This window comes from Anguilla anguilla, chromosome 1 (genome assembly GCF_013347855.1).
Source record: "Anguilla anguilla isolate fAngAng1 chromosome 1, fAngAng1.pri, whole genome shotgun sequence".
NCBI lineage: Eukaryota > Metazoa > Chordata > Actinopteri > Anguilliformes > Anguillidae > Anguilla > Anguilla anguilla.
The window spans coordinates 23,749,400-23,765,557 of record NC_049201.1 but is presented as its reverse complement, the minus strand read 5'-3'; the positions used below and the strand labels follow the sequence as shown (position 1 = coordinate 23,765,557).

The window sequence follows — 16,158 nt, the reverse complement described above, 5'->3', positions numbered from 1 at the left end:
TGGAGCAGGTAGCTTTTAAACAGGCATATTGAAATAGAAGAATAGAATAAATATAAAATATTGTTTTTACCATCATAAAGGATGGTTTATGTGTTCACATTGTGTTCACATCTCATCATGTTATCATCTTCTATTTAAAATCGGATTTTCTGGAAATCTCTGCCTGTCCTTTGTATTCAAAATCTAATGAGACACTTTACAGGCACAATGGTGTCTGGATAGGAAGAACCAAATATTTTGAAGAATATATTACTGTAACGGTCATATATCACCAGGTTCTAATGAAAAACATTATTTATGCACAGTAAAATGTCCAGTCTTAGTAGATGCGGGTGAATTGGTCAATCTTTGGAGTAACAGTATATTTCAAAATAAAAATGGTGGAAAATCTATTTGGTTTATGGACTAGGTCCTCGGGGCAAATCTTTCCCTCAGAAAGAGATGAACCTACATGCAGTATCAAATTTATGACATTTAAGAATCCAGCTTGAACCTCTATTAACATGACATGAAAAGAAACTCAAAAAGAATCATCCATGAAATACTAGTTACCTTTAATATTTTATTGTCTATGTACATAAATTGTCTATGTATAAAACTGTATTAAAGTACTTAGGTAACAGCATAACAATTACAACAAATTAAGCAAATAGGCTAACATACAGTAAATAAAGACCATCACAATGGTGCTTTTTTTTGAGAATCAGAAGTGTTAAAAAGCATCAAAATGTCATACAAATGAAAACACAGAACATAAATGTTTATATGAAATCACGCAGAAGAATCAATACAAATGGCATGTAAAGACCCACATTTTATACATACATAAACATTACGGATGGAAGAGTTGTATTTGCTAAGAAATGCATGGCTGTGATTTATTTACCTCACACATATATTTACAAATATATGTCAAATGCTATACAATATATGAACATCATTCATATACATATTGCCATGCAGACAAAACTGGGGCTATTAAGAGTCGCAAAATTCACATTAAAACATGGACATAAATTTGCATACCATAGATGAGGTGCTGTACCCTTATATAAACTGTGTAAAAAAATTTCCATGAGCAAACATGGTGGGTGCAGCATTCATGCATTTTCAAAATTTTAAAAAAGATCCAGATATGCTATTTTCCCAACAATAAAAAAAAAATATGCTACTGAATGAGCTACTACTTTCCCCTCCTTTTTAACCGCACCTCACTGCTGCTGAAGCATACACCCGACTTATTCACTTCTGTGAGCTGGTAACTACCATAGATAAAATGCACAGGCATGAAAAACGCACCCATTTCCTTTGGTCAAAAAATGCAAAATCAGAAAGCCTCCAGAAGAATGATTTTGAAAGTGTGTAGTTTATAATGAATACATTGTTACATGTTATGAACCGAAGATGCAATTTTTTTTACACAGGTAGCAAGCATTGTTCCAGACCCTCAACAGACCCCCTAGCAGTTCACATCTGTAGGCTATCTAGCAAGTGATTAAATATCAAGAACACATATAGCTAACAGCTAACTTCCAAGCTAAATGCTCAGCACAGCGTGCCAATTTGGCAATAAATAATTGTGTGAAAATATTTAACAGTATATGGTTTGAAAAATGGATATCAAATTATATTGTGTAACTGCAGTTTCCAATCGGTTACTTTACCTTTACTAGTTAGCTAGCTAGGCCATTTGCCCCCAGAGATTTTCAGTCTCTGATTACACAGCATAAAACAGACAGGATTTCATTAGATGGCTGCTGAACTTAAAAATGGGTAGTGTTAGCTTGCCCGTTAGCTAACAAATTAGCTAACAATCTATGAAGTGTGCAAAACCCAAAACTTATTGAAAGAGAAATGTTTCTAAAGATAATGCAACTAAACAGAAACAGAACTCAAAAATTAAAATCAAAATTTCGAGAACTTTCATGAATATTTCAAGATGATTAGGCTATAACACATCTAGCCTGCAAGCTAATTACAACTTCCTGCTTGTGATTGTTTTGTTTTTAATGTAAGTTAAAGGTCAGTCCTCCTCAATAATTCTGACTGAGAGGGAATGAACGTTCTTTGCTAATGCTACAGAGTAAGTCTATCTCCTATAAAGGACTGGAATACAGGAATACAAGTCCATTCGACTATGTATTTCCAGATATGATAAATATGGTGTTACAATGCAATTACAATTAGCAACTGAGAATGAATAAAAATAAATATTTCATACTTTAAAAATATTTTTGTAATGTGCATTTTTTCCTTTAACTTCTTCATAGACATTCTTAAGAATAGGTCTTGACTCATGTTGCTGCTAGTTCCACTGGTTTATAGGATGCACTCCCCTTCATTAATTTAAAAACTGATATAAATTCTTTTACAGCGCATTTTATGATATTTTACAATTTACAGTCCATACAGTACTATAGGAGAGAGTTCCCAGTGTGAGGAGAAGTAAACATTGATAACGAGTGGCAAGTCGAGGGTGCCTAGAAGTCTTGCCGCTGTGGATTTCTGATCATCACCAGACAAATACAAAGATGTGCCATGACTAAAGGGCAAAACAAGTAAACAAAATAAGCACCATTATTCAACTAATATTCCAATTATCAAGCAAACTGAACTTTCAAACCTTTCAAAAAATAAATTCACCATTGTGTTTGACTGCAATGATACTTTTACATCATACAGCCTTCTCACATTTATACGCTGTTGTGAGCTGATGAAAAGGCATCAATGGCACAAGAGCAAATATAAAAGTAATTATGATAAAAACAATAATAAAAACCATACATGCTGGCTATGCTCTTCTCCTGTCTGCACAGTCCACTGTGTTTAAAGTGCAAAGTACTGTATAACATAGAACCAAGCTATTCGGATGAAGTACCCAGATACTCTGCTAAGAAAAGTAACTTCAATCTCGTTGCAGTGGAACTGATTCCTATACTTCCTATTCCCATACTGTAGATATGATTATCCAATATCATTACTGTATGTGTGGCTAAGAGGGACTGTGGCTTGTGCATTTGTTTATGTGCGAGCACCCGCGCGTGTGTGTGTGCGCGTGTGCGCATGTGTGTGTGTGCGTATGTATGTAGATAAGTCCAGTTTCACGAGATGCAGAAACCCTTCACACCACCGTGGCTGGTCTGAGGTCCATCTCTGCTTCCAGTTTCACCATTCGTTGCATCTCCTTGGCCTGTAACGAGTCATCTTAGTACATTGATCCCAGAACATCATAAAAACAGACAGATACACACACAGTCCCCAGATGAGGGTGAATGAGAGCTTTGTAAATCACCCTCTTTACACCAACAATAAAGATGTTGAGAGATGCGGAGGCATTGATGAAGAATGAGCATCCATACACTGCTCAGTTACACTCCCTGGCAGGTAGGCCTTATGTAGCTGATCGGTGTTCCTACAACACTACGCTCAGGAACCTTGTCCGTGAACTGCCCTTTCAAGACAGACTACTATGAGGTGCTCTAGGACAGGTTAAGGTCTGTGTGTGTGTGTGTGTTTGTGTGTGTATGACTGAGGACACAGTGCGTATAACGAATGTGTGCGTTGGGGTTAGAGGGAGTCTGGGGGGTTTGAGAAGTGGTACTGTACACCCTACCTCGACACGGAGAGTTTGAATGTTGCGATTTCAAAAGCTGTTGAAAGAATGAAATGACATGACAAATGAGTGATGAAGCGAGGACCGAGCTTACGCCTGCATCAGCAGATGGATGGCATGACCCTGCTGTCTGAATTCAGCGATCCCGCTGACCGGCTTCCCTGTTCCTACCTGCTCATTGGCCTTCTCGAGCTTCTCCAGCTGCTCCTGCTGAGCTTTCATAAGCTGCTCCTTCTCCTTCGACTGCTTCATGGCCAGCTGGAAACCAGTACATATAAATACAAAATAAATACAGTACACATACATACACTCACAGTAATACACATCTTATTACTATACACATACACACATTTCACTTACAAACCTTTGTCAAAAAGTAATACATTTGAGCACACTGTCAAAAAAGAAAGATAAACCATATTTCAAAACTGAATATTGAAATTGTGAAATAACTCTAAATACTGTACTGTACATGGCAACATTAAAGTAAATTAATACTTTGTGTAGATTAATCTCTGCTGCTTTTAGAAATGAAATTTCATTCATTCATAAAATGTAAAGTCTATTTTAGAATACATTTACTTGAACAATTGCACATTATTAATAAAATTACACACATTGGCAAGAATGGATGTCATTAGGGTTTATTACAAATATATTTTGGATTCTCTATTACAATAGTATCCATTTAAAAAGACAATATGCCAGATTTAATGACGGTTTAGTCATACCCTTTTTCTCTCTTCGATGAACTTTTTAGTGTTACTGCTATTTAATTCCCGGACTCTCCTGTCAAAACAAACAGCATCTGGTTGGTATGTGGCAATGAACGCGGCGTTTTCCATATCATTAAAATATTATGACGGCTGTCATCATGAGAGATAAGTGAGTGGTTTCTGAAAAATCTGAGATCTATTTCTCCTAATGTAGTACATGTGATAAACATCAGAATTAACATGATTACGGTTCTTAATTTCATAAACTGAAGAGTGGCTTGGCAATAATATGCTGTTAATATCTGGATACTAAAGATTTTTGTAGTGATAAACCTCTCTCTCTGGCCTGTTTCTGATAGAGCTTAGCAGGTGGACGTGAGGGATGGATGTGGCATACCTCTCTCTCTCCGCCTTGTTTCTGATGGTCTTGTCCTGGCTGATGGCTTTGCTGTTCTCCATGGATGTCTTAGCCTGGTTGGCTCGCATCTCCTTGTTCTGTCTGCACAGACAGGGCCATGAGTATCCTATTCCTACAACACCACAGATCTCCAGAGCTATCTACAGAGCAGTTTAATGCTTCACCCCTCTGTCACAGAGAATTAATTTCCATGGTTTGAGGCACACATCTGTGACATTGGTTTTTTTGTGAAATACAGCTTTTCAGTGCTCTACAATATCTGCCTTCCTACAATATGTTCTGAAGATTTAGTGGATGGGAGAGTTGAAGCGATGAGTATGAGGTGCTGATTGGCTGAAGGAGGTGAGTGAATTAGTGGGATCGATTGGCTGGCATTGTCTTCATCAGGTGTGGGTCAGTTGGACTAATGATGGTGTTTTAGCTCACTACTTGTGGGTGAGTTGGAGTTGCTAATTGGCTGGTGAGGGTATGCTGTCTCACCGGTCATGGGTGAGTTTGAGCTGCTGTGACTGCTGCTCCTGAAGGCTGGTCAGAAGGGCCTTGAGGACGTTACACTGCTGCAGGACATGCTGCTCCCTCAACTCCTGTTCCTCAGCACTCTGACATCTCAACATCTCAGACCATTCCTGAGTGTGGATCCCCACCAACTGCTTCACCTAGAGAGAGAGAGAGTCCCTCAAACAAACACCCCAACTTCTCCCTCACTGAGAGTGTCACTGATACACACATCACATCTCTTCCCTCGCCTAGTCTCTTAAACACACACCAATATCAAAAAGCTATTTAAACACATGCAAACATATCCCTCGCCAACAGAGAGTCTCTTAGACACACAGAACTCCACACCTACTCCCTCACCAGCACAGAGTCACTTAAACACACACGCACCACACCTACTCCCTCATCAACAGAGAGTCACTTAAACACACACACACACACACACACACACACACACCTACTCCCTCACCAACAGAGAGTCACTTAAACACACACACACCACACCTACTCCCTCACCAACAGTCACTTAAACACACACGCACCACACCTACCCCCTCACCAACAGAGTCACTTAAACACACACACACACACACACACACACACCTACTCCCTCACCAGCACAGAGTCACTTAAACACACACACACACCACACCTACTCCCTCACCAACAGAGAGTCACTTAAACACCCACACGCACACACACCACACCTACTCCCTCATCAACAGAGAGTCACTTAAACACACACTCACCACACACACACACACCTACTCCCTCACCAACAGAGAGTCACTTAAACACACACACACACACACCACACCTACTCCCTCACCAACACAAACACAGAAGCACTACCTTTGTTTTGTGATCATCAGTGACCGCCTTGCTTTTAACTTCAGTTTCCTTTTTCAGGTCAAGGCAGTTGTTTTCTCTGAAATTAATAAAATGCTAAGTAACCACAATAATTGAGAATAACAAAAAACCAACAACAATGGAATTCAAAGTGATGTCATTATCCCCTTTGGTCTGCAACTTACTGCTACTAAAGGTTATATATATATATATAAAAAACAAACCCCAAGAGAAAATATTTAACTTGAACATATATAAAGCCAAGGTGATGTCTTGAATTTAAAAAAAAAAATAATGCAGAAATTCAAAACATTTTTCTAAATAAGTTTTGAAGACTGATCATGTCATTATAAGTTAAAATAAAAAATATCAGTTTTTGTATTCACCCCTTTTTCTTAATAGATTTGTCCAGCAGCTTTTCCAGGGACAGTTTTTCTTTGTCGTGTTGGGCCATTATCTTGTCTACCTGAGTGCACTGAGATTTCTGAAGGATGCTCTGCTCCTGGGACAAAAACATCAACTCCGGGGGTCAAGATGGTCAGCATAATATGACCACAGCTCAGCGTGAATAGCCATAAAATTTGGATGACCGCAAGGTCAACACGAATATCAACCGGTCAGAGTGAATGGTTACAAATTTGACATTAGGAAAGGGTGTATGCTAAAACATAGGGCATGTTAAGGTTAAAGTTCAGACATTACAATGGGTGAATTAGATCAATTTGAAAGATACATCACTTGGTTGACAGATGGGTACATGGACAAGTATACTGTATGTACAGATAAATCAATGAAATATGACATCCTGGAAACATGAAATAAACAGTTTGATAATTAATTTTACTTGCTAATGAGCTAAAACATCACATCTTCTGAGGGAATCATTTTTTAATGCAGAGACGTGTTTACAAATGCAACCTTACCTTTGCATGATTTCTCTTTAAGGCATGCAGTTCTTTCTGTTGTTTCTTTAGGAGTTTAAGATAAGTCTGGAAAAAAAAGTTGTGGACACTATTTTAAACATCTGAGTGCCAATGTCACGCACACTGCTCATTTCACACTGCAGAGACCTGTGTAGAATGCTTCAGCTAATAAGGCTTTCTGAGACTGCTGAAGCAACTTTGAAGAAGTACAGAAATAAAAGCACGTACACATTTAAACCAAATTGTAGCATTTTTTAAAATAAAAAAGCAAACACAAAATAAAAACATCAGAGAAACACCATAGACTGACAATTATTGAAACCAATTATCTGATTATTCCAATTTTGAATGGTCAGTTGCTTTCCTTCGTTTGTCCCAATGTTGCTAGGCCTTCCTACAATTCATCAGAGGTTTGGTATTTTCTTTCATTCATTTCTTTTGCGATTGTGACTTGGCCATGTACAATATTTGCTATTTTTTTGAGGTAGTTAAGAACCACGTCTTTTGATCAGACATGAATATTTGCTGTTAACTTAATCATTTTATACATAGTGAAACCAAAATTTATAAATATACCCTTTAATCAATGCTGAGAATCTGAACTTGAACCACATGTGAATTGTTTAGATTTAAAAAAAAAAAATTGCGGAGTGCAGAGCCAAATCAAGCCAAATCATTATTGTCTTTGTCCCATACATTATGGAGCTTACTGTATGTCACACGACACTGCCCCAGAGGCAGTTTTGCAGACGATCATCTGATGCTATAGTTTCAGTTGAGAGTAAACCTTCTTCTCACCTTCATCTGTTTCAGGTCATCCACATTGACGCTGCCCGGGGGTGCAGCCGGACCTGCCTCACACACAGAAAGAGGCACATTTACAGGCACATTTAATCCATAATCCCCCGCACATAGACCAGTAACCTTACCTATCAAGATTACTTTACAGCAATCCAAGCATTGAATTATTTGCATTATTTATTTTCAGTAGCCCATATCCAGAATGATCTACGTAGCTTATATTTTCCCATATATCACCCATTGGTACAGCTGAATATTTAACCAAAACAAACTGGGTTTTTTGTTATCCAGATAAAAAAGATTAAGAACAAGAATTAAGAATTCAAAAATACTCTTTTTGAGTACAGAGAAAAAATATTTATAGCAATTAGGCACCTTTCTCTAGGGTACAGTTTCCCACCTAGGATTTGAATCTGCACTCTCTCAACCGCAAGCCCACCTCTTTCTCCGCCACGCTACAGCACTGGTACGTTGGGCACGATCGTGATGGGGATGTGACCCCACGATGAACAGAGGCTCGCCGCTTTCGGGCAGCTGCGGGTTCGAGGGCGGTTAAGGGAGACACGTACCCGCCCTGGCCTCGTTGCTGGCGCCCAGCCCCGAAGCGGCGCTCGGCTGCAGGTCCAAGCTGGACTGCGGCGTGATCCTGGCCTTTTTCGTGTTTCCCCGGCCGCCCTGCGAGCTGTCACTGGGCACGTCCGCGATGTCGCTCTGCGGACGAGACCCATTCACGCGCTCAACAGACCGCGAGTCATGATGCAAACCTTCCAGTAATGTCTCTAAATCGTAATTGCTGAATTACCGATTTACAATGAAATGTGTCGTATCTCAAATTATTTTTTATTGTATACTTAATAAAGACGGATAATAAAAACAGGCACATACAGTCTCGATACCCATGGCCCTCATCTGGTCAGCTCTCTTCTCCGTGATAGAGAGGAATTTCTTGGGGTCGGAGAGCGCATCGACAATGGCTGGAGGAGCGGAAATTAGAGATAACAAATGTCCGTTAGTCAGCTGAACACGCAGACAAATTTTTCAAAAACACACAGGAGAGAAGAGACAACGGCTAGCACACAGCTTTCTGATGATTACACCAGAGAAAGGGAGCTGCTTGCCCGCATTAGCATGACAGGCAATTAGGCACAATGGTTTCATTTGTTAACGTTTTATGGCGCAGCTGCGGTGAGCGAGGAGGGTGACGTTCTCACCCCCGAAGCCATCGGGCACGTATGTTTTGAGGACGATGTTGCAGAAGATGGTGGGCAGGGACAGCGGCTTGTTCCCCTCGTTCCTCAGGGAGATGTGCCTGTACCCCGTCTGCAAGCCGTCCAGGGGCAGGATCCGTTGGCCAATCAGCTTGTTGCTGTCGTCGAACACGGCGATCCTCAGCACGGCCAGGTCCGGAAGGATCACCTGTAAGCGGGGAGAGCATCCTAAAAGCCCGCGTTCTGGAAGAAAAACGCAACCTGCATAATGCGCTGAACACTAGAACACGCAGAATGACGAGGTGTTGGAGGCCAGGATGCAGAGGGTATGGTGGGCTGGACAGTGCCGGAACATTCCATGTAATGGAGAAAACACCACCATTTGTCTGTTCATTCTCGAAGCTTTCAAACTGGTTTGACAACTGCTTTTGATCACCTAGTCGGTTATGCCTTTCTACAAACAAGCAAGCCTGATAAGAATCATATTTTGTATCACATCATATTTTTGTATCATATTTTATAACATATTACTAAACATGGTTTGGAATTGTTTTCTCCAATATGTATACCAGGCTCTTGATCTCTGTCCACCTGCTCCCATCTGCAACACAGTAAAAAACGTCACATGCTTGCAACAATTTGGCTGGGTCTTGGGGGCCCCCGTGATTCCAACTCCCTTGCAGGACTCTACTGTACAACCTTATGCCCTCACAAACTTGACCCCTCTACAACCAATTCAGTTCCGATGATGCTGGACATCCACTGACCTTTCTGAAGACAAAGGGCTCCTCGTTGTAAACAGGGTTCAGCCCATTGTTCATCACCATCCTGGTGCGGAACTCCTTGCGGATGGTGTCCGTGGGCAACCCGTACATGTCCACCTCCACGTATGTGCCGATCTTCTTATCTGATAGGAACTGTCCTGAGAACACCTGAAAGGAAACAAGAATGACCTAGCTAAAACAAAATGTTCTAAGATGTTACTGGAATGTTTTGTCAATGTTTGGTTCCCCTTTAACCCTCCAAATATGTCTTTCTGGAGACCTATGACCAGTACCCAGTTCTACTTCCACTGTGGAATTCATCTTAACCTCTCTAACATTCTTATAGTTACACTCTTATAGTGCTATATTCACTCACAATTACAACTGAGTAAATATAAGAATATAAAACAGTAAACATTCTTAATAACTAAAAAAGAGCAACATCAAACTCATTCCTTTTTACTTACTATTCCTTACTGGAATACCTACTGCATCCACACATACTGTAACTCATACTGTAATTCTATCAACTTTTGTCACAAAATTTATGCCGAATCTTACATCAGAACAACTGGTGCCCCAACAACTGATGCACATTCCAAGTTCACCACACTAAAGCTCTGTTTCTTTATGACTGCTGCCCCTGTCCACCCCTCTCACCCCCACCCCATCCATCTTCTATACTACACCTTTCATATACTTGTTCACTTTCCCCTTTCCCTGTTATTGCCTTTGTGTTTATTTTGTGTTGATATTTCTGCACACATCCAGAACAATGAATATCTAACAACACCACAACGTCTCTTAATATTCCATCTTCCCTCTGTGAATCGGAGTCTATCATGTCACAGTGTCCGTATTTGTCAAACATGTCACAATGTACGGCCTTGTCAGGAACGTGACATTTGTATGTTATTGTCCATGTCTGTATTGTCATGCATAGTGCAAATGAGCAAAAGAAAAGAAGAAAGAAAAAGACGCATTCGGCGTGAAAACCATTGAATTGTCAACACTGCAGTTGGTTATGCATGAAAAAATGACTTTTTTTTGCAAATGAGAAAATTAAGTGCAGTTGTCTCACTTGAACGCTGCATGTAGCAGCGATGACGCCATCTACAGGAGTTTCAGAGAAAGGGTCAAACATTCTGTCTGGGCGACGCATGAAGTCAGGCTTCAGCAGGTACCTGCAGGGGACAATAATTAACCAGTAATGACCAACAGCACGTCTGCAGAATTTCATTTTATATGCAACTTTAAACCTGGAGTACAGCAACGGAGTTAAGACACAAAGAGTGTGTGCCAAACCACATCCTAGCCCAAAATAACATATTTTGTGTCTCACTCTCACAACACAGTCTCTCCCTAGCAGTAATACATGAAGACATCACCTGAAGCACTATTCTATAGCAGGAAAAGCTTCAAACTCACCCACAAGAGCCATTATATTCAAACTTTCCCTGGTTCAGCTGCAAGGCTAAATCTGTGGAAGTGAGCAGAATATATTATTCATGAACTTCCATGTATGATTTATTTAAATGAACAAAATATATTTTTAAAAAATTTTATAATCACATTATTTCCCCTGGGAATATGCATAAGTGATTGCCAACAGATTCTGTGATATGCCAAGCATACAACTCACACTTCAAGTGAACACTCCTCTGAGTAAAGATTAAACCAAGTGATTATCGTCAGTGAAGTCTACCCATCCTCGGAAAAGACTACACTAGAATGTACACTATTCAGTGAAGACTACCCTATGTGAACATCCCCCCTCCGTGAAGACAACCACAACACTACCGACAGTTCAGACTACCCTAAGGGAAAACTCTTTTACCAGCAAACAGTACCCCAAGTAAATACCACCTTGAGTGAACACTATTCTCAGTGTATACTACATCAAGTGAACACTACCCTTAGTGAAGGCTACCCCAAAGAGAACGCTGTCATGTGAAGACCACCCACAGACAACACTATACGGGGTGAACAACACTTTCAGTGAACCTTTTTCTCAACCTACACTACCCAAAGTGATCTCTGTCCTCAGTGAACGGTGCACATTTGACCATCAGTTCGTGCCTCCAGAACGCTACAGTACGCACACATGAGGACATAAGGTTCTGAAAAGACCACATCTTGCAACGAAGCACTATCTGTTCACACGTTAGGGTTTGGGGGCAGGGGTGGGGGGGGCAGGGGAGGGGGGGGGGCACAGGGCAGAAGCATCACCTGGGGTCTGGAAGTTGAGGGAGACCATCTGGCACCCGGCATTCCAGAAGATCTGAGGCATGTAATTACTGGAGTCCACTCTGCCCCCTTTAGGATAGATACGGCTCATCTGCCTTTTGTTGTAGCTGCACATCTCGTTAGGGAATACTGGCAGTGAAGTCCAGGAGACTAGGAAACTGCTTCGATTCACATTACAAAAACACTTAAGGCATCCAGGGGTTTCCACTGGTAAACCATAACGGTACATTAAAAATGAGATCCAAGACACATTTTTAATATTAATATTTATATTCAGCTGTAGAGAAAAATAAATCTTTTCAGCCATTTTTATGTGAATGTACTTTCTGTTGATTTTTGACTCTTCATACCTCAAGAAACCATCACTGACCTGCCAGTGTGGAAAATGAGTTGTTGCATAATATTAATTTAAATACAGTACATTATTCACAATTTGACACCTGTGGATTAATAGCTCTCAATTGAATTTAAATACGATACATTATTCACAATCCACACCCTGTGGTTTTAACGGGCTTCATTTAAAATTAAAATGAGTCAGAGCCTGCTTTAAGGGACCCGAATCACCCCATCATTCTTATAAATGATTAAAAAATGAGACAATAAATTTAAATGCAGCACATTATTCACAATTCATGTCCTGCACTTTCATATTTTTCATGTCTGGTACACAGTACCTGCAGCCACACTGCTACTGTACCTCTATGCCACTACATCATGTGAGACTGACATATTTAGCTGGAGGTCATAAAATGAAATGAAAGGATACTTTACAAATTCAATGGCATTTGTCTTCAAGTACCCCAGGCCAACCGATTCATTGAAGGAGGACATGTTATGGTAGATATTTCTTTCTAAAAGTGGTTATATAAAAACATTCATTTTGTTAGCATTGTCTGCATGGAATCAGTTACACATCAAACATGTCATCAGGTAACCCTGAGTTACCTCTCACCCTGCTATGACTGGATTATGAATCAGCAAACTGAAGTAGGATCATTCCATGGAATTAGCTTAGTTGACCTAAATTTACCTTAACAACTCCAGGCAGGAAAAATGAGATGCATGTATCTGGCTATTGAACAGAAAAGGCTATTGCAGACATAGCTGATAACCATAACCCTTATGAGAAATCACATGTTAATAAACCATATGTGCAAAAACCACATGTGAATTATAAAAATAAACCCACTTATAACATGAGAGCGCAAAAAGGTAACCTGTGATATTAAATGTCATGTTTTGTTTTCACATGGAAATTGTTCACATTTGAAAAAGTCAGTCACATCTTGTGAAAATGTGGATTGTTTCACATTCACAAAGGGATCTTTTGCCAAAATGTTGGTTAATAAACACAGCAAAGAGGAACCTGAGTGAGCGACTTTCTGATTTTTCAGTACTTACACTCCATTAGTCTGCACTTCTCTAACTTTTGGGTGTGTGTTGTGTACATTGCTTTTACATGTGAAAATTTTCATTCTCATGTGAAAAAAGCCAATTATATATGAAAATGTCCAGTTCACATGTGACATTTTCTTTTCACATAGAAAATATTTTAATTTGCATGTGAAAATGTTAAATTCACATGTGAAAAGGCAGATTTCACATGATTTTTGTCGTAAAGGAATGGCCACGCTTACCTTCAGCTACGCTGAAGCCTTGGAACTTGATAGGCTGGGCGTAGTTAACCATGGCCGACAGGTAAGGGTGGATACTGGTAGTGGCCCCAACATACTTGTAGGAAGCGATCAAAGCCTGCTCTTCGTCTTCAGCGCCATCATCCTTAAAACACACACATTACTGTACTATACCCATGCCTCATGACCACATATACTACTAAACCCTCCAACATAGATAAAAAAACAAACGGCATAAACAACAGAGGCCCACACAGGGCGAGGGGGACCAGGGGCCCCCACAGTGTGTGGGGGGCAAGGGGCCCCACACAGGGAGAGTAAGACCAGTGGGTCCATATAGGGAGAGAGGCAGCAGGGAACAGGGTACCTTCTTGCTGTTGTCAAAGTCAGAGGCCTCAGATACATCTGTCATGTCTGCTGCATCTGATACTTCATCTTCAGAATCCTTAAAGAAAAGAACAGGAACATATGAAATCACATTCATTTTCATTATTTAGTTGCATAGAACACCACAGAAGTTTTCTTACTTAGGATGTTTACCTAAGGGAATTTTCCTCTGGCGAGGATAATCACAGAAATGCACTATGTAAAGGTCTTGGCTAACACTTTGACATAAAACTGACATAACAGCTGTCACAATATGGCATAACAGATGATTCAGTAAAGTGTTACAAAGGGTTCAAGTAATTTGAGAAAAAGGCTAACATTTGTGTGTCTCTCAAACTAATGTGGGGACAGTTTCTTCCTTCCTCAGTCAAAAATGCAATAACTTATTTAGTTTTGTTAAAACGTTTACTTCAGTTTCACAAGTGGCCAATGCAGCACACCATCGGGGAAATCTAAGGTGCATTTGGGCATAACATTCAAATCTAAGGTAACACTTTCTCTCAATTTTTTTTATTGAATATCGTCATTTAAAATGCCACATAGTAACACAAGAAGTTTTGATAAGCCATTACTTTGAGAAAGGCTCCTGTTGCCAAATGTCAAGAGCCAGGCTGCTGAACTAAAGTCCCAAACGCCTGCAGTGTGTGGAGGTTTTGTGGTTTCCTTTCAACCAAGGGCCTAATGAGACCTTCAAAACAAGTTTTGTGGACTCTCTAGTCAATCAATGACTTAAATAACCTTTAACACTTAAGTGCTGAACCACGCCAAAAAAAGCAGGCAATGTGGCCCACCAGGACTAGAGTCTCATACCACTGGTCTGGAGTGTCCCCCCTCTTGAACAAACCTGGCCTTGAATGTTCCAAGAGCCTCTTCAAATAAGGACACCATAATCATATCATCAATAATATTGAATTGCCTTAAGCTGATATGCTGAGTACAGTGACTTAGCTGATGTGGAACATTGGCCATCGGCATGGTAACCAGCTTAAAAGGCTGTGCACCTTTTTCCCTGTGCTTTGCGAGTGTTTCAGGCTCACATCGCCACTGAACTTCAACTCTGGGTGGGCCTCTTCTTGAACTGGAGGGGGAGTCAGGAAAGACACTTACACTTTAGCACTTTAGCACCAGTGACACTGCTATAATATTGTGTTTACACTACATACCACTTACACCACCATAATATGCTTTTTATCCTGTGTTAGAATCATGTTCACTTGTAATGATATCCATTTTACGTTACAATACTATCCCATTCACACCACAATAGTATTGAGTCACTATGTACTATCCCACAATGGTGAGTTTGCACAGTAATAATGTCCTGCCTACCACAACATAATATCCAACTTACAACACAGCAATATGCGATCACACCTTGATAATATTCTGTTTGTGCTGCCAAAATATCACATTTCCATTGTACTGTAACAATAGCCTGTTTAGCCCTTGTGTTCGGTTTGGGTCAAACTGAACCATATTAAACTTTTTGTAAAAGTGGTAAGACACTTTTGAGTAACTAACCCAGTGTAAATTTGATTCTTGTTTTGCATTTCTATTTGTTGTTCATCATATTTATTTGCTTTATGTCTTCTTGCCTGAATGGTTTCTTTGACTATAATAGGAACGATGAAAAATAATTGAGAATGTCAGTTCAAAGTAATAAATATTATTAATCTACTGCATGTTTCATTTTAATTCACAGATAAACATAATTTATGCCCCATGCCTTCATTATCATGGAGTTTTATATATATAAATCACATCTTTATCACGAATTCATGACAATTTCATTGTTAAATGTGATCTATGAGAGGTAAAAGGCAACCATTAGCCATATATCGTTGATACGGTTTGGAATTGAGATAAAGATATATTGGGTATTTTTATCATAAATTTTATTTCTGCATTGCTTTAAAATCCCAATAATGTCCTGTGTATATCTGACCCAAGCTAACCGTTTCACTAGTGCTAATAAGCAAACAGAACACAAAGGTTAAACAACACCATTGCAATATCCCATTAACCCATTACACCTGCTATGCACCAAGAAAATATCCAGTTCACACCATGATGAATATTCAGTTGAAATATCGCAAA

At 39.8% G+C, this 16,158-nt stretch overlaps 1 protein-coding gene across 8 annotated transcripts in view; it reads right to left on the bottom strand.

Moving 5' to 3' along the window:
- Positions 1-542: 542 nt before the first annotated feature.
- LOC118229574 (1-phosphatidylinositol 4,5-bisphosphate phosphodiesterase beta-4) overlaps positions 543-16,158 on the bottom strand; it is a 46,904-nt gene continuing 31,288 nt past the window's right edge. For 5 of the 8 annotated variants that reach the window (XM_035421667.1, XM_035421640.1, XM_035421686.1 and 2 more), the window contains 20 exons: positions 15,063-15,139; positions 14,042-14,119; positions 13,678-13,819; positions 12,807-12,891; positions 12,020-12,144; positions 11,219-11,270; positions 10,872-10,974; positions 9,794-9,958; positions 9,030-9,234; positions 8,704-8,792; positions 8,388-8,529; positions 7,816-7,868; positions 7,018-7,083; positions 6,481-6,596; positions 6,098-6,173; positions 5,228-5,403; positions 4,727-4,828; positions 4,345-4,402; positions 3,785-3,871; positions 543-3,650 (listed from right to left, as the gene is read on the bottom strand). In XM_035421667.1, the coding sequence (XP_035277558.1) occupies positions 3,480-3,650; positions 3,785-3,871; positions 4,345-4,402; positions 4,727-4,828; positions 5,228-5,403; positions 6,098-6,173; positions 6,481-6,596; positions 7,018-7,083; positions 7,816-7,868; positions 8,388-8,529; positions 8,704-8,792; positions 9,030-9,234; positions 9,794-9,958; positions 10,872-10,974; positions 11,219-11,270; positions 12,020-12,144; positions 12,807-12,891; positions 13,678-13,819; positions 14,042-14,119; positions 15,063-15,139 (2,168 nt within the window). In that variant the 3' untranslated portion in view covers positions 543-3,479. The remainder of the gene's footprint in view (positions 3,651-3,784; positions 3,872-4,344; positions 4,403-4,726; positions 4,829-5,227; positions 5,404-6,097; positions 6,174-6,480; positions 6,597-7,017; positions 7,084-7,815; positions 7,869-8,387; positions 8,530-8,703; positions 8,793-9,029; positions 9,235-9,793; positions 9,959-10,871; positions 10,975-11,218; positions 11,271-12,019; positions 12,145-12,806; positions 12,892-13,677; positions 13,820-14,041; positions 14,120-15,062; positions 15,140-16,158) is intronic. The other 3 variants (XM_035421677.1, XM_035421695.1, XM_035421705.1) reach the window with 2 other exon arrangements.